General features: G+C 43.6%; 1 protein-coding gene across 1 annotated transcript in view; it reads left to right on the forward strand.

Annotated features, from left to right (window-relative positions):
- LOC126297843 (probable glutamate receptor) overlaps positions 1–22,003 on the forward strand; it is a 253,100-nt gene that overhangs the window by 143,798 nt on the left and 87,299 nt on the right. The window contains exons 6-7 of the mRNA XM_049989096.1: positions 7,941–8,117; positions 17,082–17,314. Of these exons, the coding sequence (XP_049845053.1) occupies positions 7,941–8,117; positions 17,082–17,314 (410 nt within the window). The remainder of the gene's footprint in view (positions 1–7,940; positions 8,118–17,081; positions 17,315–22,003) is intronic.

The following is a 22,003-nucleotide window of genomic DNA, read 5'->3' on the forward strand; positions in this document are numbered from 1 at the left end:
ATTTCCTTACCTACTGAGCGTAAATTGTATGGACGTCCTCGAAGGACCTATTACTTGCTGAAATTTATTTTTTACGAGGCGTGGTAACCTTCATTTTTTCTTGGATCCCACTTTAAGACTTAACACGACATTACAAAATATATAAGACAAGTTGGCACATTAAATGGACGAGTCGACGTTTGCTGATAATGATCTTGCTATCTACGGGACGCTAAAATTATTCAGTAACGCACTCCCCGTAACCACATGAAGAGCAATGTTGGTTTTATGCATAATATATTTCTCCACTGATGGGGCTTTCTGCACCCACTGGAAATGAGTGTGAAATGAGATCAATTAGAACTGTGGAGGGACCAGTGACCTTGATATCTAAATAAACTCAAGAATTTGGACTGTTGCTCACATTTGAACAGCGTCATCACAGCAGCGACGGCCATCGGATGTAGACGACGTATACACGCACAATGTGTTATTGTTCTGATGGTGTTTGTGAACCTGTTTAAGTAAATCAAAATGTGATCAACGCTGTAAATTCTTCAGTTCAACATAAAATTAGGATTGTAGATTCGAGATACACGACGACGTGTGGGTACATTAACACTGGAAATGTTTTTACAGAAGTTGACAATTTATTGACATATGTAAAACAGGGGTTTATTCAAGATTAATAGTGACAAGAAATACCTCTGTGTCAAGGTGATGTATCTACAAAAAACAACACATTAATAAGATTATTTAAAACAGGTACACTATAATGGAGATATATACATACTGAAGTGACAAGTCATGCGACAGTGATCTGCACATATACAGATAGGGGTAGTATCACATACACAAGCTACAAAAGGGCAGTGCTTTGGCGGAGGTGTTATTTGCACTCAGGTGATTCATGTTGAAAGGTTTATGACGTGATTATGACCGCACGACGGGAATTAACACACTTTGAACTCGGATTGGTAGTTGGACCTAGACGCGTGGGAAATTCCATTTCGGAAATCATTAGGCAATTCAGTATACCGAGATACACAGTGTCAGGAGTGTGGTGAGAATACCAAATTTCAGACATTACCGCCGGCCGCGGTGGTCTAGCGGTTCTAGGCGCTCAGTCCGGAACCGCACGACTGCTACGGTCGCAGGTTCGAATCTTGCCTCCGGCATGGACGTGTGTGATGTCCTTAGGTTAGTTAGGTTTAAGTAGTTCTAAGTTCTACGGGACTGATGACCACGGATGTTAAGTCCCATAGTGCTCAGAGCCATTTGAACCAATCAGACATTACCTCTCACATGGACAACGCAGTGGCCGACGGCCTTCACTTAACGACCGAGAAAGCGGTGTCGGAATAGAGCTGTCAGTGCTAAGAGACAAGGAACACTGCGTGAAATAACCGTAGAGATCAGTCTACGCTACTACCTTTGCTAACAGCAAGACATCGCCTGCAGCGTCTCTCCTGGGCTCGTGATAATATCGATTGGACCCTAGACGTCTGGAAAACTGTGACCTGGTCATATGTTTCCCGATTTCAGTTGGTAAGAACCGATAGCCGAATTCGACTGTGACGCACACCCCACGTAGCCGCGATCCCAGGTTGTCAACAAGGCACTGTAGAAGCTGGTGGTGGCTCCATAATGGTGTGGGCTGTTTTTACATGGAACGGAGAGGGTCCTCTGATTCAACTGAACCGATCATTGACTAGAGTAGACTATTTGCTGCCATTCATGGACTTCATGTTCCCAAGTAACGACGGAATTTTTATGGATGACATTTCACTGGGCCACAACTGTTTGAGACTGGTGTGAAGAACATTCTGGACAATTGTAGTGAATGATTTGGACATTCAGATTGTCCGACACCAGTCCTATCGCACATTCATGGGACGTAATCGACAGGTCAGTTTGTGAACAAAACCCTGCACCTCCAACTCTTTCGCAATAGCGTGTGGTTATAGAGGCAATAGGGTACAGTATTTTTGCAGGGGACTTCCAACGACTTTTTGAGTCTATGCTACACTAACAAGGGGAGGCCGCCAATTGTGAAATTCAGATTCGATTCATACTACGCATAATAAAAGCTCATGGCCAGAGGTGTAATGTGACAAAGCACCAAGATGCACTTCTCAGCCGTTGTCGAGAAAATCGACAGTTAAAAAAACCGTTGCGGTGAAATACTCTCTACGATTAATACTTTTCTACAGCGTCGTGGTGCAGCGGTAAGCGCTCGCGTTCGTAAACCGAAGGTCGCCGGATCGAATCTCGCGCCGTGCAACTATTTTTATTATTTGTTTTTTGTAATTCAAATGTATATATACACGCACAAACACAATAGAACAATTTTTCAGAATGTCAATCAGGTGTGTTTCCCAACAGAAAATTTAAAAACCAATTGTTCTTGTAAAAACGCATCGTTTATCAGATGTGCTCGATGCCGTGCTGTTTTCTGCTTTCCATGTTTCTGTGATAACTATCACTCTGGTTCGTCCGATACTCCAGCTACTTCTGGTCACTAATTGTTAATTACGTGCGAGTGTATACCGAACTTTTCAATAAATTGTATCCACTTCAATATTATTTGTGATATTGTGTTTTATTTCAAGTATTATTTTTGCACGACAAAGACTTTCAACAACTTATTATATGCATAATTGTTGCAACTGATTGCCGGAAATATATATATATATATATATATATATATATATATATATATATATATAAGTTGCCTGGAGCGAGATTCGATCCGGCGACCTTCCGATTACGAATCCGAGCGCTTACAGCTGCGCCACGACGCTGCAGAATATTATTAATCGTATTTCACGGCAACGGTTTCTTTTAACTGTCGATTTTCTCGACAACGGCTGGGAAGTGCATCTTGGTGCTTTGGCACATTACACCTCTGGCCATGAGCTTTTATTATGCGCAGTATGAATCGAATCTGAATTTCACGATTGGCGGCCTCCCCTTGTAAGCCGAGCAAAAGGAGATTCCGCACGATATTCGGAGGTATCCAATGACCTTTGTCACCTCAGTGTACGCAAGTTTGAAGTGTTGTATGTTCTTCCGTGCTTCGGAGTTATACACAAGGAGAGTAGTGTTTGTGATAGAAATAAATAATCTTGAATGCCTACAGTGTCTGATAAGATGCTGACATGTCGTAAAGTTTAGTGTGCTACATCATCGTATTGTCCTCACTGCAGTCTCACGTACGAAGGTTGATAAGTCTGTAGATTTGCGGAGTCTTTAGGCGAACTCTGACTTTGCGGCTGCATTCTTTAAAAATGCCTTCCGTACGCAAGCGCAAACATTTTTCGAGTGGAATAAATGTATTAATAGTTGTGGTGACTACTTCTGAAACAGTAACCAGTTTACTTACTTTTTCCGATTTGTCGCGTTTCCACTTGACTGCTCATTTTAGCCTGTTTTTCTTTGCCTGTCAATGATCTTTTTTCGTACTGCACCTAGTTGTAAAGGTTTTTATATTAAATTTTTTGGGTGTCCATGTTATTGCATGGACGAGGGACTTCAGTACCACCACAGCTGTATCTTGAGAATGTCTTTATTCTATCACACGACTAGTTTCGGCGGCACATTACCGCTGTCCTCAGTCCTCACCACTCCCAAAAATGTATTTGATTTCCTTGGCACATTTACTGTGGGATCCTTGTTACCAGCGCACGTGGGCTAGTTTTCATCAGGACTCTACACTAGATACCGTGTTGTCTCCAATACGATCGCAACTCTTTTGTCTATTTTAATAGTTAATGCAAACAAAATCTTGCTATGTACGGGGGTAAAATGACTTTGACCATGGGGAAAGATGGCAATACAGATAAAAGTTGAATGCTTTTTATACTTAGGGATATAAGACAGTGCATTAATTAATTAAACATTGCTGTGTTATTTCTTATTGAACAGTATTTGATGAAAAGATTATTGTGTAGAAAATTAATATAATTCTAGATCAGTGTAACAAAAATTCAAATACAAATTTTCCACCTTCACAGTTTGAGCAGTCCTCACCCCACCATGTGTGGCATTTGCTACACTTTAGCCATTCTTCTGGTGGAGGGTCACAGCAAACCGCATCAGATGTAGGACACTGCACTACGCTTTGTTTGGAATATTTGATTGCTGTTTTAAATGCTCTTATGCCTATTCTTACCAGTCAACGTCAGTTTTATAGGTGAGCGTAATAAAACACTTGCACTTTGCGTATTGTGAGTTTTTCGTTTTTCCACAGAAGCCAATGGTATAATATCTAAAATATTTCGTCACCGGTTTGGCTTAATGGGAGCAGCAGTTCTGAAGGCCCTAATTATTAAACATGCTCAACCTGTTATTCATCAGGAGATTAGGGGCTTCTGTGCATTAACTTTTTAAGTACTGCAGCTTGATCAGGAGTAGTCATAGTTTCGGCATTACCCGTTGCAAGAACTCAATCTGTGGTTTTTGCCATAGCAAAATGATAATCATAAAACACAAGGGGATCATACTGTTTGATCTCACGTTGTTTGAATCCATTAAATGCATTACTGATTGACGCTGCTCCGAAAGAAGTGGAGCTCCATAAATGACGAGCTCGTCAAATTGCCCCAGTCGACTGTGTTAAAAGTTATTGATTTTTCAGTTAGGATTGACAAGAGGAATACATGAATATATAGTGGCTGACACAAATTTTTCTAAAGTAGTCACGTGTAGCAAAGTATAACTAAATATCTTCATCAGTTATTCCAAAAGCTATTCTACTGAACGTCAAGGAAAGTGTAACACGTCAAGCACAGTACACAACAGCTATACAACATACAGCTATATGAAGAACAAAGCCATACAACATACAGCTATATGAAAAACAATCATACGCACTTCTAATACATAATCAAGTTCAGTTCGAATCAGATATCATTTGTGCAACGCTCAGGTTGTACAGGGAAATTCCTGTCGAAATTCGTATCATCAGAGACGAAGCATTACGTTGAATTTGAAAAAAGGTAGGAGGAGTGGTTTGGAGGGGGGGAGGGGGGAAAGGAGGAATCAGTCTTGGTGTCATTGAAGGAACATGTCGGTATTTGCTCATTGTGATGGATGGCAAGGTGAAAAGATGTTGGGCTGGTAGCGGAAGAATGTGCCTTATATATATACTTTAGTTTACATTTAGATCAGTGTACCAAACCCACCGTTTTTCCAGTGAGTAATTTCCATCCTTGAACTGCGACTCCAGAACATTTTACTCATCTACGGCTACCGTGGCCTTTTTTGTTGCCGCGCGGTTTGGGGCGCCTTGTCACGGACTGCGCGGTCCCTTCCGCTGGACGTTCGAGTTCCCCCTCGGACATGTGTGTGTGTGTGTGTGTGTGTGTGTGTGTGTGTGTGTGTGTGTTTTGCGTTTTGTTCTTAGACTTACACACTACTTAAACTATCTTATGCTAAGGACCGATGACCTCATCAGTTTGGTCCCTGAGGAATTCACACACATTTGAACATTTTTTTTTTGACCTTTTCGCTGAACTGTAAACATTTCTAGCCATAAGTCAGACAGCATCAAAACCAAGGATAGAGCGGATATTTCAGCAAGTCAGGCTTAAATTCCTTGCATATTATCGCTGTGGTTAGATGCATTGTCCTGAAGAAAGATGATTTTTTGGGTAGACCTCTTCTATTGTATTTTTTCGTCTATTTTCATGCAGAATAATACGACGTAATCCCTTTTTTTTAGTACACACTCTGCAACGTAATTAGTCAGCAGTTTTCTTTCTGATCTCTGTATTCGCGGACTGTACATTTTCTGGAAAGTGTGACAAATACCTACCTTCCTCTGCTTTTATTCCACCTTAGTTTCTGGTGTGAACTAATGGAACTATACAGTAAAAATTCCGTGCACAATATCAGTTTGATTATTTTGAGAACGGCCTACAGCCCCCCAGAGGAATTAGTTTTCGCATTTAAGTGGTCAGCATTCAACAAATGCGGGATCCATCATGCAACAAAATTTTTTCAAATAGTTGAATCTCCTCGTAAAATATACCGTATTATTTTTCCTGCTGTGCCTGTGGTGCCAGCTGATCTCTACACTTTGTGCATGATTTCATTCACGCTTGCGGTTTTCGGGCATCGTTCATGCTAACCATCTTCGAGCAAAGTGTTATTACGTTTGAGTTCAGCCAATCGTTCTTAACCGTTGATACTGAAAGCAGAGTCTCCTTGTCAACCTTCGCTAACAATGAAGAAATTTCTGTTGTCCCTTTTTAACCATTTGAACAAAGCACACAAAATACGACTATTTTATTTAAGGCCATTCTACACAGTAAATTAACACCTTGTGTAATGACAATATTTAAATCTTGACGTCTAGTAACGCATCAAGGGTATTTATCGTGACCGTTTCACGCAGCAGTTCTAGGCTGTAAGTGTGGCAGTTTACAGAGCTCCATTGAGAGCGCAGATTGTGGCGTTTTATGAAGCTTTCCGTACGTACGAGACGACTGCAGTTACATCCCGGTGGCATCTAAAGCAGAGCCGTAGGGACTCAGATGCATTGTATGAGTCACGAGAAATGATTTTCATTCTTTCTCCGTCTCTTTCGCATCTGTACCAAACCAACGGCTCTGCAACGTTTATTACTACATACTTTGCAACGTAATTAGTAAGGAGTTTTCCTTTCTGATCTCAGTATTCACTGGCTATACACTTTCTGGAAAATGTGACCACCACCTTGCCCAATAACAAGGTTTAAGTGTCAGCTTGATCTGAGGAACACTTTTGTTTAAACGGCCGTGAAATGATTAGTGCTGAGTGTGTTTAGTTCAAATGGGTGAAGAAGTGTAAAAAAATTATTAGCTGAAAAACGTTTATAGCCCAACGAAGAGGTTTGGTAGCTGTGGTGGGTGTTCGCTAGACGTCTCGAAACCGCACTTCTTTGGTGGAATATGCTCACTGGAAAAACGTTGGGCAAAGTATACTGACCTCTGTTATAACCAAAAACAAATGCATGTTTACCTAAATAAACAGTGCTCCCCAGCCAAGCTGAGAACGATTCACAATGCCCTCGTAAGAAATTAATTTGTCGCAATAATTTAGCATAAAATGAGAGCTGATACCATCGAAAGTGTTCAGTCTGGCACAAGGGTGTACAGTACGCATCTATGAGGAATAAACGTAATTATATCTTCATACTGCAGTTGCTCCCTTTACTTTTGTGTTGCTCCTCGATTACCGCAACCGTAAAGTCTATGATCTCCGTTTTGGGTTAATTGGGTGCGGAAAATTGGAAATTTGTGGTAAGTTCTTTGGGACCAAACGTCTGAGATCATCATTCCCTTGGCTTACACACTACTTAACCCAACGTAGGGTTGGGTTGGGTTGTTTGGGGAAGGAGACCAGACAGCGAGGTCATCGGTCTCATCGGATTACGGAAGGATGGGGAAGGAAGTCGGCCGTGCGCTTTCAGAGGAACCATCCCGGCATTTGCCTGGAGTGATTTAGGGAAATCACGGAAAACCTAAATCAGGATGGCCGGACGCGGGATTGAACCGTCGTCCTTCCGAATGCGAGTCCAGTGTCTAACCATAACCTAACTTACGCTGAGAACAACGCGCGCGCACACACACACACACACACACACACACACACACACACACACACACACAGATGCCCATGCCCATGGCCATGCCCATGGGAGGACTCGAACCTCCGATGGGGGGAGCTGCGCGAACCGCGGCAAGACGCCCAAGACCGCACGGCTACACCGCGCGGCCATTGGGTGTGAAAGCCTCCCATGTATGCGTACGGTATTTATGAATTTGAAATATTTTTTACTCTAATAATTGTTTTTCATACTACGCTTTTTTTATTTTCACGCTGACAACTTTTTTTCATAGTAAATAATTTAAGGACTACATAAATAATTGATAGGGGATTATAACTAACGAAACTTCGCCTTTGTTTGATTTCAGGAGCAGATTTAAACGACCTCCTGATAACGCCTGGGGGACAATGGACGAAAATGGGACGTGGGATGGGATGATAGCGTTGCTGTTGAGTGGAGAGGCTGATGTAGGTGTCAATGCCTTTACGCTGACGAAAAGCCGTTTAACTGCTGTTGATTTTAGCTCTCCAGTCATCTACACAAGGTGAGTAGGAACATTTGACATGTACCACGTCTAAAACTGGTTATGATGTGACAGACATTCATAGTCTTCCAATGCTTGTTTCGTGTTGCGTAACAACACATTTGTCTTAGACAGGCACTGTAAAGATTTGGATGAACAGATGGAAATGCTGTGTTAACAGGCTTACAGTATGTATGGGTAAGTATCAGCTTATGCATCAAAAGGTTCGGTAATCTCAGTCGGTCTTCGGATTTTTTTCTGCCACCTATCGCTTTTTTTCGCTCCTGGTAATGATTAATATCTCAGAAAAATGCCAGGTAGCATCGTCATTCAAGGTTCATGTTAAACCGTAGATCTTCGTACAACTGGTTGGTGTATGGTGCCAGTTCGTGGTCCCTCCAGTGGTGGGTGGATCGGGCAGCAGAGGCAGTAATGGCTGCTGGCCTGCTTCCAAAGCAATGGCGGAAGTCTGGCCGGGGCAAGCAGGGTCAGACCTTACTCTCTGGAACGGCAGGTGACGAAGGCGTGTCTCTGCCCTGGGCATTGAACAGCAACAATGTAGGTTTGTTTGCACGGGAAAGTGAACATAGTGATGGCTGGGCAGCTATATGGCCCAGGCTCAGATCCACAGCTCACTGGGAAGATAGTCACCAGCAGGTGTGAGACCTGGTGGGGACTCCTTGATGCGAATGTGTCAAGTTGACTGCAGACAGACTTAGCTCAGGCCGAGGCCTGCTGCTTTTGACATCAAAGTCGAATGGTTGTGGCTGACTGCTTCACATTTGACTGCAAGCCGACTTCGTCTCGTCAGTAGTGGCTGGTATAGACTGCGTAGCTAGGCATACTGTGTACAGCTGCACACGTCTGATACTGAAGTGATACATATGTGAGCTGGGCTGGCTAGTTTTTCCCCAGTGACAACGATCCTGGTTTGTAAGTCGCAACAGTCGGGAGCAGCTGGCCATCACCGCTGGGAAATTATGACTCCATTTGCCTGGGTTTTCTGTCAGTTCAGCTCCTTCAGAAGACATATTGGTGGTGTAAGGTGACACAACTTTGGCTTTCAGGGATGCTGGCTGGCATCGTGCGCATTGTCAGCATACAGAATGTGTGGTCTTGTGCATACTAAATATGTGGTTTGTGCATACTGAATATGTGGTCTTGTGAAATGGCACGTAGCTATTGAGCTGACAGTCATTTTCCCCCTTATGATGTCATACTGCTGATTCGATGCAGAAGCTATTTGTTACCTGGGCTAAGCTACGGTGCTACAAAAATGGCTATGAGCACTATGGGACTTAACTTCTGAGGTCGTCAGTCCCCTAGAACTTAGAACTACTTAAACCTAACTAACCTAAGGACATCACACACATCCATACCCGAGGCAGGATTCGAACCTGCGACCGTAGTGGCAGCGCGGTGCCAGACTGTAGCGCCTAGAACCGCACGGACACTCCGGTATGGTGCTACACTCCTCCCCCCTACAAGCAGCTCAGTCTCCACGTTGTGACCTGTTTACAATCCTGAAGAAAGATTCTTAATACGCTAGCTTATGGGTGCAAAGGACTAGTTATTAGTTTCTGGATTTGTAACAGGTGACACAGTTGTTCCATTAGCTCTGGCATGATGTCGGGCCCTGCTCGTGATCATTGTGTCGGAGGGGTCAAACTTCAATAGCCAGTTTTTCAGTATAGCTTGTGCTACTATACTTGCTCGCAGATCCGGAATGGTAACTCAAGAAATGCTCTCTGATAGTCAACATGTAATGGTTGCTTGCCTGTGTCTGGCTAAGTGGACACTAGATGTACATTTCAACCATTTCAGATTCCATAAATAATTTGGTCAGTACACACAACAGAAACACAATCACGCCAAAACAACACCTTAGTGTACTTCTGAATATATTCATACGAAATGGTCGCCTAACCAAAGGAGAAACCGATTTCAGATTTACCACTGTTATTCAAATTCAAAATCAACGTGTAGTGTAACTGCAATGTGTTTTGTGAAAAACAAAAAAATACTGAAATTAATTGTGCGAGACCTTGATTGGTATCATTAGGAAGACTGAAAGAAGCACAAAACACAGCATCAGCACAATACACATTTTCATAAACAAGAGGACTGACCCAATGCACTTCACTTCCTAAATACACAAATAATAAGTTAAACTGCGAGATGCTGTGAGTGCAGACTCAGATATGAAACTAACTCCTCATTCTAGAGCAGAAAGCAGCATTTACATCTTCAGATTCCACCATCAGCACCGGACAAAGGCCAGGGAGCGTATGATAGTCGGAATGGAACAATTTCCAGGAAACAAGTATCGACAGGCCAATATCGTTGAACTTACTTTCGGGAGGTGGTAGCAACTTGCAACCTATATTACGAATACAAATGTGCCTCGAAACATGAAAATATAGGGAAACGGTGAAGACATTTCCTGATATGGCATACAATAGGCATACACAATTTCTAAGGAAATGTGTTTTAATGGCCTTTTAGTATTGGCTGACGAAGCATGCTCTGTCTAGAAAAGGCAGGCAGTACACAGAATTTCCCAAACAGAAAATATCTTTGACAAGGTACTAGATTTCTCATATTTCATGGAAACAAAAAGACAGGATTCTTGTTGACGTCCATGCTGAACAGAAAAATGGTTCAAATGACTATGAGCACTATGGGACTTAACATCTGACGTCATCAGTCCCCTAGAACTTAGAACTACTTAAACCCAACTAACCTAAGGACATCACACACATCCATGCCCGAGGCAGGATTCGAACCTGCGACCATAGCGGTCGCACTGTTCCAGACTGAAGCGCCTAGAACCGCTCGGCCACGCCGGCCGGCTGCTGAACAGATACTTGCTACATCTCAAGTAGGCAGTTTGGGCTAATACTTCATTGCGGATGTGTGTCAAGGATTAACTGTGGGAAACCACAACTTCACAATGTGCCGAACTGGCGCTGGGAGCCACCCAAGGATTGCCACCCAGCTTGAGCAAAGCCTTCTTTCTACAACTCCACAGTAGACGCGGGATGTCCTGGAATCTGCAACTTCCTGTGAGAACCTTTCAGCCACTACCCAGAAGTCAGCACTGCCCACTTTGTATATGAAAAAGAAATGTAACAGAAATAAGAAGCGATCTGTATTAGTCATGTTACATCACCTCCTCGCCCCTTAATAAAAACGTATGCTAATTTTTGTTTGGCATAGCTACATTCGTTCGTTACTTGGTTTGGGTATTGCCGAAAAATTGACCGATATTACAACTGTAAGAGAAACTTAACAGTCTTGCTGCTGGAAATTAATACTGACTAGGCATGTTATGGTTGATGTGATTTTTTTCAATAACATAAAAGACAGGAAATTTCTGTATGCCATGTCTTCTGCTTATCTAAATAACAGAAACATAATAATTCTAAGACACATTGAACAATTATGACCTTGAATGAGGTAGGAGACGAGATACTGGCAGAAGTAAGGCTGTGAGGACCGGGCGTGAGTCGTGCTTCGGTGGCTCAGATGGTAGAGCACTTGCCCGCGAAAGGCAAATGTCCTGAGTTCGAGTCTCGGTCGGGCACACAGTTTTAATTTGCCAGGAAGTTTCAATTATGACCTTGACAAAAATTAACTTCCATGGAGGATGACATGTCAGCATAACAGCAGAACCGAGCACACTTTACTCGCGTCCGGGAGGACGACGGTTCCAATAGGCTTCAGGTCATTCCATGATTTCCCTAAATAGCTTCAGGCAGATGCCGGTATGGTTCCTTTGAAAGGGCATGGCGGATTTTCTTTCCCATCCTTACCTAATCCGATGAGACCGATGACCTCTCTGTTTGGTCCCCTTCCTCCAAACCAACCAACCAACCAAAATGGCAAAATAAAAAAATACGTTTAACTTTGTAAGTGTGGATGAAATGACAGAAGCGTTTGTGTAGGAAGAGGCAATTAAATATACAAGTTTGCCAAAAGAAATTAATTGGTTAACAAAAGACATACACTAAGAGCACAACTTTTACATTAGCACGTAACATTAAGTATCATACAATTCACTTTGCGGCCTTTGACAAAACAGAGAACAACACAAATAATTGGAACGTTTCCATAGATGCATTGCTTTGAATTTAACGTTTTTAAAAGGAGAATCCTCTAGAACCGAGGCGTGCAAAACTATTCAGTTTTATTAACATTTGCCTTACAACGTGCTGTTTATCATAACAAACAAACGAAATATATTATTTAAAATTGTCCCCTTCTCGACGTAATCAACGAAAATGATTGTGGCATGACAGTTCCGACCATTCTGTGATTTTTGGTTTTGTTGATATAGTTCATCGACTTTCTGGCGGCTTACTACAGACGGGTGCCTGCAGTTCTGTCGTTAGCTGCTTTAACAGCGCGACTTGGTGATAATAATGTCGGTATTCAGTGCGGTCCCCAGCAGTTTGTCCGTCTTGTAATCTGCCTTCTGCCTGCTCTGACATCTATTTCTCTTAAGTGTCCCTTTGTGCATACTGCGTCTAACATTTGCTGCAAATATGGAAAGAGATACTTATAAGCATATTTCTACTTAAATACAGACTTTCGTGTAACTAGATGGTAATCGTATGAAAAATTTGATTATATTTGATTCTAAAAACAGGAAGTGAGTATAACAGTAAAATTGTAAGTAAGAGTTGTAATGCTTAACCCCACAGTTAATTTATTTAATGGAATTTGCAACATGATCAACAAGGTTTGTACGGTTGTGTTTTATTACGTGCAAAAACTTTTAGTCTGTCGTCAAACTTTTGTATCTAGTGAAGTGCTACCCCCGAAGGATAACATATTCAGAATTATATTTCTATTCTTGGCCCTCTCTTATTGTGTTTTTCCCCGTAGTGATTATGTTGGTCAGACATGTGCTTGGCCGGCCGGTGTGGCCGAGCGGTTCGAGGCGCTTCAGTCTGGAACAACGCGACCGCTACGGTCGCAGGTTCGAATCCTGCCTCGTGCATGGATGTGTGTGATGTCCTTAGGCTAGTTATGTCTAAGTAGTTCTAAGTTCTAGGGGACTGATGACCCCAGATATTAATTCCCATAGTGTTCAGATCCATTTGAACCATTTTAGACATGTGCTTGCCCGGAAAGTTTGTACAGGGTAGCGAAATGAAGGCAAAAACAAATTGTTCCTGCTACCAGTAGTAACAGATCAAACGGGAAAGGAAAAAAAATGTAGTCCCTACCACGAACAAAAATCAAGGTCGCCCTGTGCTTTCGTGAAAAACTGGCGTCGAGCACTTTATGTACAGCATTTCATAAAAACAAGCATTACATTCTTGCACTACAGGATTACCGTACCATGTGCTTCATGGCCGACAAAAACAACCGCATTTTTAACACACAAGCAGCTGAGTAATAAGATTTACATAATACCAAATGAAGCCTAAAGACTGACAAGGATACTGGGGCAGGTGTGCCTATTTCCAACCCATAATCTTTTACGACATGTTAGTTACGGCAAATGAATCTAAATGCTTAAGGGCTAGGGGCATAAATTACAAGTCAGGTACATCTAAACAAAAACTTACACTTACCAGGCACAAATAAACTCTACTGAATGAAAGTCTTATGCTCGAGATCTGGTGCATGCCTGCTGCTTTTTTGGGCATAGCGTTCGCAGGACTGCCACATTTCTGAAAACTAGTTTCTTTATGAAAAAGTGCCCAAGTTACAGAGAAAAGAGTTTGCGCAACTTATTTTCCAATTTGCATGACAGATGGTGACTCCTCACAAGTATCTTTTGGCCCACGTAGAAAAATTACTTCATTCCACTCTTGGCGTTTCGTCTCTGTCTCTGTAACATCGCTTTCATGATGTTCGCGATTGTCTCCTCTGTCGCCTATTTGTGTCTAGCCGGTTGCTGCACCAGAAAAGACCGCCACTTCCCGTCTTCAGGTCCCTTGTTCGTTAAGACTTTGATTGGTGCCATCTTCATCGAGTCGCGTGAGATGATTCAGTATAACATCATCCTTCACGAAAACGTGCCAGGTGTCCTGCCGCTTGTTGCAGTAAATGTGACAGAGCTTCCCAAATTTTTGCATTACTCTCTCTGCTGGGTTTGCCTGCAGATGGTACTTTGCAGTATACACAGTATTTCCTCTATTTCCTAGTTGTGCAACGTTCATTTCCATTTCCATGGAACAAACTATTTCTCATTGTCAGACAAAACGACCCTGACATATCCCACACTTCCTAGTAAGTCTCTGGTGAATGCCTTAGCGATTGAGCTTTCCCTTCTCTTGTCGCTGCCACTTAATCCTGCATACGTGTTGTCTACCTTGAACTTTGAAGGTGTAAAGTGTCACAAATGCGTTCACTGGTGACTGCACCGGGTTCAAGAATTTGGAGGTCAGTACGCCCATGTAACATTCTGCCTCCCACACTGTAACACCTGGACCACCTAAACGATCATGTTAGACATTTCTGGACACAAAAAAAAAATGGTTCAAATGGCTCTGAGCACTATAGGACTTAACATCTGAGGTCATCAGTCCCCTACAACTTAGAACTATTTAAACCTAACTAACCTAAGGACATCACACACATCCATGCCCGAGGCGGGATTCGAACCTGCGACCGTAGCGGTCACGCGGTTCCAGACTGAAGCGCCTAGAACCGCTCGGCGACACCGGCCGGCTTGCTGGACACACCCTCATATGGGGAGAAGTGTGAACACGTAATTCACACTGGAAAACTGTCTAACAAGATCGTTTTGGTGATACAGCTATTATGACATGAGGAGGCCATAATTTTACATGGGTGTTCTTACTTCCAAATCGTTGAACACTGATTCTTATAAATATCTAGTTTTGAAACACATTCCTTTGTTTAGATAATCTATTAACACAGATAATCAAATTAAGAAATGAAATTATATAAGCTGTGATATAAACAATGGAATCATCATCTTTTGAGGTTAAGCACGTCGCTATGACAGTTACACAATATCAGATCTATATGCTGATTACCACTGGCTTATAATAAAATAATTGTGTGTATGTTATTGGCAAACGTCTTTGGCATGTGGTAAGAAAAGTGTACAGGATGTCTCTCCTGAGAGCCATCAGGCGAATTTTCTCTGGTGTTCCGGCAGATGCTGGAAATTTCGTTTTCGCATTGTGTAGATGCAGCCAGCCAAAGAACTACTGTTCATCACACCTGTCATACGACGGTCGGTGCCGACGAGAAGCGTCGGTTTGTTTCCCGTTACAAGCACTCCGTCTTCAGATCACAAGTGGCCCATCGGGACCGTCCGACCGCCGTGTCATCCTCATCTGAGAATCCAGATAAGAGGGCGTGTGGTCAGCACACCGCTCTTCCGGTCGCTATGATGGTTTGCTTTGACCGGAGCCGCTACTATTCGGTCGACTAGCTCCTCAATTGGCATCACGAGTCTGAGTGCACCCCGAAAAATGGCAACAGCACATGGCGGCCAGGATGGTGACCCATCCAAGTTCCGGCCACGCCCGACAGTGCTTAACTTTGGTGATCTGACGGGAAACGGTGCATCCAGTGCGGCAAGGCCGTTACCTTCCCGAATTAGCGTAGTGCGATATTTGGTCTATAGATATGTGTTAACAATGACAGTAAAACACAAAGAATAGCCAGTACTCCAAGAGCGAACCGAATAGCGCTGCTGTCTGACGGCAGCAGTAAGCACGGGCTCGGGTGGTGCTATCGCTGATGGAACGCTGGTTATTCTTCGTCTTTTACTGTCCCTGTTAACACAGATCAATAAAACAAATATCACACTAAACTAATTTGGACCGCTCAGAGGAATGGGCAAATAAAATTCCGTTTTAAAAATCGTTTTGCTCGTAACCGGAAACAAATCGGCGCGTTTCATCGACACCGGGCGTAGCATGGAAGATGTGATGAGCAGTATTTGTTTGGGCTTTGTTAGCTTTGTTTTGTTTTGCTTTAGGGCGCAAAAAACAACTGGCGTCATACGCGCCCTTTGTTTGGGCTGATTCCAGCTACACATTGCAGAAACTATATGGCAAACATCTAACGAAAAATCAGAAAACTGCGCATGACGACTCATAGGAGAGGTGTTCTGTACAAGGCAGGTTAAAGTACCGGGTGATCAAAAAATCAGTGTAAAATTGAAAAATGAATAAATCACGGAATAATGCACATAGAGAGGTACAAATTGACACACATGCTTGGAATGACATGGAGTTTTATTAGAACCAAAAAAATACAAACGTTCATAAAATGTCCGGCAGATGGCGCTTCATCTGATCACAACAGCAATAATTAGCATAACAAAATAAGACAAAGCAAAGATGATGTTCTTTACAGGAAATGATCAATATGTCCACCATCATTCCTCAACAATAGCTGTAGTCGAGGAGTAATGTTGTGAACAGCACCGTAAAGCATGTCCGGAGTTATGGTGAGGCATTGGCGTCGAATGTTGTCTTTCAGCATCGCTAGAGATGTCGGTCGATCACGATACACTTGCGACTTAATGCAACCCAAAAACCAATAATCGCGCGGACTGAGGTCTGGGGACCTGGGAGACCAAGCATGACGAAAGTGGCGGCTGAGCACACGATCATCACCAAACGACGCCCGCAAGAGATCTTTCACGCGTCTAGCAATATAGTGTGTTTTTCTAGGTTCTTATAAAACCCCATGTCATTCCAAGCATGTGTGTCAATTTTTACCTCTCTATCTACATTATTCCATGGTTTATTAAGTTTTCAAATTCATACCGACTTCTTGATCACCCGGTATATGGAGAAAAAAAAAACCAGTCAAATTAAGTAATAAGAAACAGTATACAATAGAAATAAATTAAGATATGTAGTCTTTTGTAATGTAGATGCCGCTGTGGTAGCTTATTTCATTGGTGGTTAACACATCTTTCCCACTATATTTTTCTGCACTTACGTATTGACCAGAGCAACAACATGTCTTCTGTTTCAGTATATGTATTTTCATTGCGCTACAAAAAACTCGCGAGTTCGCGTGGACGGACTACGTGAGACCATTCAGCTCCTGGCTGTGGCTGGCAGTGTGTGTGTGCATGATGGGCCTATCGCTGTGCATGCCACTGCTACACCACGCAGGAAGGCTCGCCGGCACCTACGCTTACGAACCGCAGTGCCATAACCCTGTAATAAGCATTTTCTACGTATTTGGTATATTCTGCCAGCAAGGTGAGTACGCCTCTTTAAACTTACTTACTAAAAACATATCACTCAGTCTGAAAGAAAACCTTGAAGTTTTAATTCCACGCCAGGTAACTAGCATATGTTTTCTCGACGTGCCTAATTAATAGTATTATCCTGGGTTTCCATCCGAATTGATGACTATACAAAAATACCTTCCGAACAGGCCACGAATGCCCAACGGTGGCGAGCGGCTGCCGCGTCATCCTCAGCCCACAGGCGTCATTGGATGTGGTTATGGAGACACACATGGTCAGTATACCGCTCTCCCGGCCGTATGTCAGTTTAACAGACCGGAGCCGCTAGTTCAGCAGTGGATGACAGCTACCTACGGACTATGGCTCGGAGGAACCCTGACAGCAACGCCACCATGTTGAAGTATCCTTTCCGTGCAGCACACGACGTCGTGTTACGACTCAAACTGCGCACATAGGCTGCATAATACGCAACTTCACTCCCCGACGTCCATGTCGAGGTCCATCTTTGCAACCACGACACCATGCAGCGCGGTACACATGGGCCCAGCAACATGCCGAATGGACCGCTCAGGATTCGCATCACGTTCTCTTCACCGATGAGTGTCGCATATGCCTTTAACCAGACAGAGATGTGTTTGGGGGCAACCCGGGCAGGCTGAACGCCTTAGACACACTGTCCAGCGAGTGCAGCAAGGTAGAGGATCTCTGCTGTTTTGAGGTGGTATTATGTGGGGCCGACATCTACCGCTGGTGGTCCAGACACCTGTTAGCGGCCATTAATATGGGGTGTATCCACTATTCACCATTGACAAATTGAACTCTGCTGGGAATCCTTTCAATCAGGTGTCCGAATTTCTGTGGTCAAAGGAGAGCCCATTCTTCCTCAAGAGCCGGAACCAGAAACGGTAGTAATGTTGGAAGCTGGGGTCTCGAGCGAAGTCGACTTTCTAACTCATCCCAAAGGTCTTTCACTGGGTTTATGTCGGGACTCTGGGTAGGCCAGTCCATATCAGGAATGTTATTCTCCACAAACCATTGCTTCGTAGGTGCTGAACTGTTCCTCTCCTGAATAAGATTTTCACTCTGCAGCCGAGTGTGCACTGATATGAAAATTCCTGCCAGATTAAAATTGTGTGACGGACCGAAACTCGAACTCATTCTGAAAACATCCCCCAGGCTGTGGCTAAGCCATGTCTCTGCAGTATCCTTTCTTCCAGGAGTGCTAGTTCTGCAAGGTTCGCAGAAGAGCTTCTGTGAAGTTTGGAAGGTAGGAGACGATGTATTGGCAGCATTAAAGCTGTGAGGACGGGTCGTGAGTCGTGCTTGGGTAGCTCAGTTGCCCGCGAAAGGCAATGGTCCCGAGTTCGAGTCTCAGTCCGGCACACTGTTCCTCTCCTGTTCGCAGAACACAGTGCTGTAAAATGAGTTCATATTCTTCCAGCTTACCGTTTTCTTAAGCCCAATAAGAAGCTCACACAGTAACTGCGACCCCCCCCCCCCCATACTACAACATCACCTCATCCGCACTTCACTCTTGGTACAACAAATGATTTCAGGTAACGTCCTTCAGGCATTCACCAAACCCAAATCCATCCGACGGATGCCACAGGCTATAGCGTATAGCATGATTCATGGCTGCAAATCCCTCGTTTCCATTTATCCACTATCCACTCTTTACACCACCTCACCCTTCGTTGAGTACAGAAATTTCTCTTATTAGTATCCGGTCGACCGTTGTACCCCATTCTTTTTCACATTCGCTAGCTGGACTACTGGTAGCGCATTGAAGCTCACGCGTGATTCCTACCTGTCATTTCGCTCGATTTTTTACAAGCAGGCTCCGCAATGCTTGACGATTCCCGTCTGTCAGTACATGAGGTCTGTCTGGCCTTGATTCAGCTGTGGTTGCTCCTTCGCGTTTCCACTTCACAGTCACATCACTAACAGTCCAGTTGGGCACCATTAGAAGAGTTGAAATGTCTATAATGGATTTGTTACTTAGGCAACATCCAATAACTAGTCGTTGTGCAAAGGCACTGAGAATTTCGGGCACACCCTTTCTGCTGTTACTACTTCACTGCTGACAACACAATACTCCCCGTCTCCTTTTATACTGACGGCTTCGCCTCTAATGACATTATGTATGCGTATTCGGATACTTTTGACCAGACAACGTGACAAATCCACACACAACAAAAAAAGTTTTGCATCACCTCGGTTCCAAGAGTTCCAGAACCTTAGAGAAAATTGGAAAAGAGATTAACATAAACACTATTTCTGCCCTTTTTATTGCTCATGAAAACCAGACATTGCATGTTGTACCACCATACAGCGACACCTTCAGAGGTAGATTGCAGAACACACAGGTACCTTTAATACCCAGTGGCACGTCCTCTTGCGTTGATGCATGCCTGTATTCGCCATGGCATACTATCCACAAATTAATCAAGGCACGGTTGGTCTGGAGTGTCCCATTCGTCAACGGCGATTCGACGTAGGTCCTTCAGAGTAGATGGTGGGTCACGTCGTCCATAGACAGCTCTTTTCAGTCTATCCCAGGCATGTGCGATATGGATGTCTGGAGAACATGCTGGACACTCTAGTCGAGTGATGTCGTTATCCTGAAGAAAGTCATTCACAAGATGTTCACGACGGGGGCGCGAATCGTCGTCCACGAAGTCGAATGCTACGCCAGTGCGCTGCGAATATGGTTGCACTATCGGTCGGAAGATGGGATTCACGTATTGTACAGCCTTCCATGACCACCAGCGGTGGATGTCGGCAACACATAATGCCACCCCAAAACAGCAGGGAACCTCCACCTTGGTGTACTCGCTGGACAGTGTGTCTAAGGCGTTCAATCTGCCCAGGTTGCCCCTAAACACGTCTCCGACGATGGTCTGGTTGAAGACAGATGCGACACTCATCGGTGAAGAGAACGTGATGCCAATCCTGAGCGGTCCATTCGGCAAGTTGTTGGGCCCATCTGTACAGCACTGCATGGTGCCGTGGTTGCAAAGATGGACCTTGCCATGGACATCAGGAGTGAAGTTGGGCATCTTGCAGCCTATGCGCACTGTTTGAATCGTAACAAGACGTCCTGTGGCTGCACGAAAAGCATTATTCAACATGGTGGCGTTGTTGTCAGTGTTTCTTCAAGCCATAATGCGTAGGTAGCTGTCATCTACTGCAATAGTAGCCCTTGGGCGGCCTGAGCGAGGCATGTCATCGACAGTTCCTGTCTCTCTGTATCTCCTCCATGTCCGAAAAACATCGCTTTGATTCACTGCGAGACGCCTGGACACTTCCCTTGTTCAGAGCCCTTCCTGGCACAAAGTAACAATGCGGACGCGATAGAACTGCGGTATTGACCGTATAGACACGGTTGAACCACAGAGAACACGAGCCGTGTAGCTCCTTTCTGGTGGAATGAGTGGAAATGATTGGCTCATGCATGGTTGTTTACATCTTTGGACGGGTTTAGTGAAATCTCTGAATAGTCAAAGGGACTGTGCTTGTGGCACAATATCCGCAGTCAACGTCTATCTTCAGAAGTTCTGGGAACCGGGGTGACGCAAAATGTTTTTGGTGTGTGTACAAATGACCTAATCTTTACCTCATGGACGTCATGTCAGTACCGAAGATAATATATCAATTACACTTCGGAACAAATTTGTATAGCTGTTCTTTCCCCTATTCTCCTGAATAATGTAAAAGACGTGTTTTTTATTATCTGTTATCAGTTACCATATACTCTGTATGTACTTATACACGTTTGTTTTAATCATCGTATGTATGGTATATGCACGAAAGAATATACTGTGTACCGTGACCTCTTCGCTGTTAAAACTGAACTCCTATTTGTGAAGTTTGCAGACATAGTTATTCGAGTACATTCTTATATAACTCTGTCTCAAAACACACGAAAACGGTACTGAGGTGGAGGCCTCAGGTTTGTGCGAAAATGTAATTGAAGCGTCTCGTAACGTGAGACTATCGAAAACAACAAAAGAGGCGGTCATTTCTATTCAAACAATTCTATGTGTCCAGTACTCAATTTTTTAAGACCTTGCCGGCCTTCTCGCTCATCAGAAGCGGCAAATACGGAGGGGTTACGTATTTTGCTTAATGACGCCAAGGGCACTGGATGAGACAAAAATGCAAATCTAAAGGCGTAGCAGGAGCCTGGAATCGTACTCTTCCGTAAATAGAGGTCCGAGGCACCTCACAGACTGATTTCATTCCAGGCAGTCAGCAAACTTGAGATCACCAATCACAGCATCTGAAGGTGGTGGCTAGATCAACCGTCGAAAAACAGAAAAATTGAGTTGTTGCTCCGTCTGGAAACTTGAAAACGTGCTACTAAATCTCTCTTTCTGATTTTGCAAACAAGTTCCTAAAAGTGTGTGGCCTACACTATGAAAAGTAACTTCTACTACCCAAACTTTTGTCACATAATTTGCTTGAAATACAGGGTGGTCCTTACTAAACATTGGTTACCTAAGAGGGATCTCGATCTCATGAAAAACGGGTCATCGTAGGACAATGCAACTATTTGGAAACATTTGTAAAGACATACGTAGGAGAAATAACGAATAAACCACTGAAAGAAACCCAATTTCATTTCCACATGCGAAGGCAACATTTGTTAATTGGGTAGCATGTTTACGTTGCAGGTTACAAAAGTGGCTCAATGTGA

This window comes from Schistocerca gregaria, chromosome X, assembly GCF_023897955.1.
Source record: "Schistocerca gregaria isolate iqSchGreg1 chromosome X, iqSchGreg1.2, whole genome shotgun sequence".
NCBI lineage: Eukaryota > Metazoa > Arthropoda > Insecta > Orthoptera > Acrididae > Schistocerca > Schistocerca gregaria.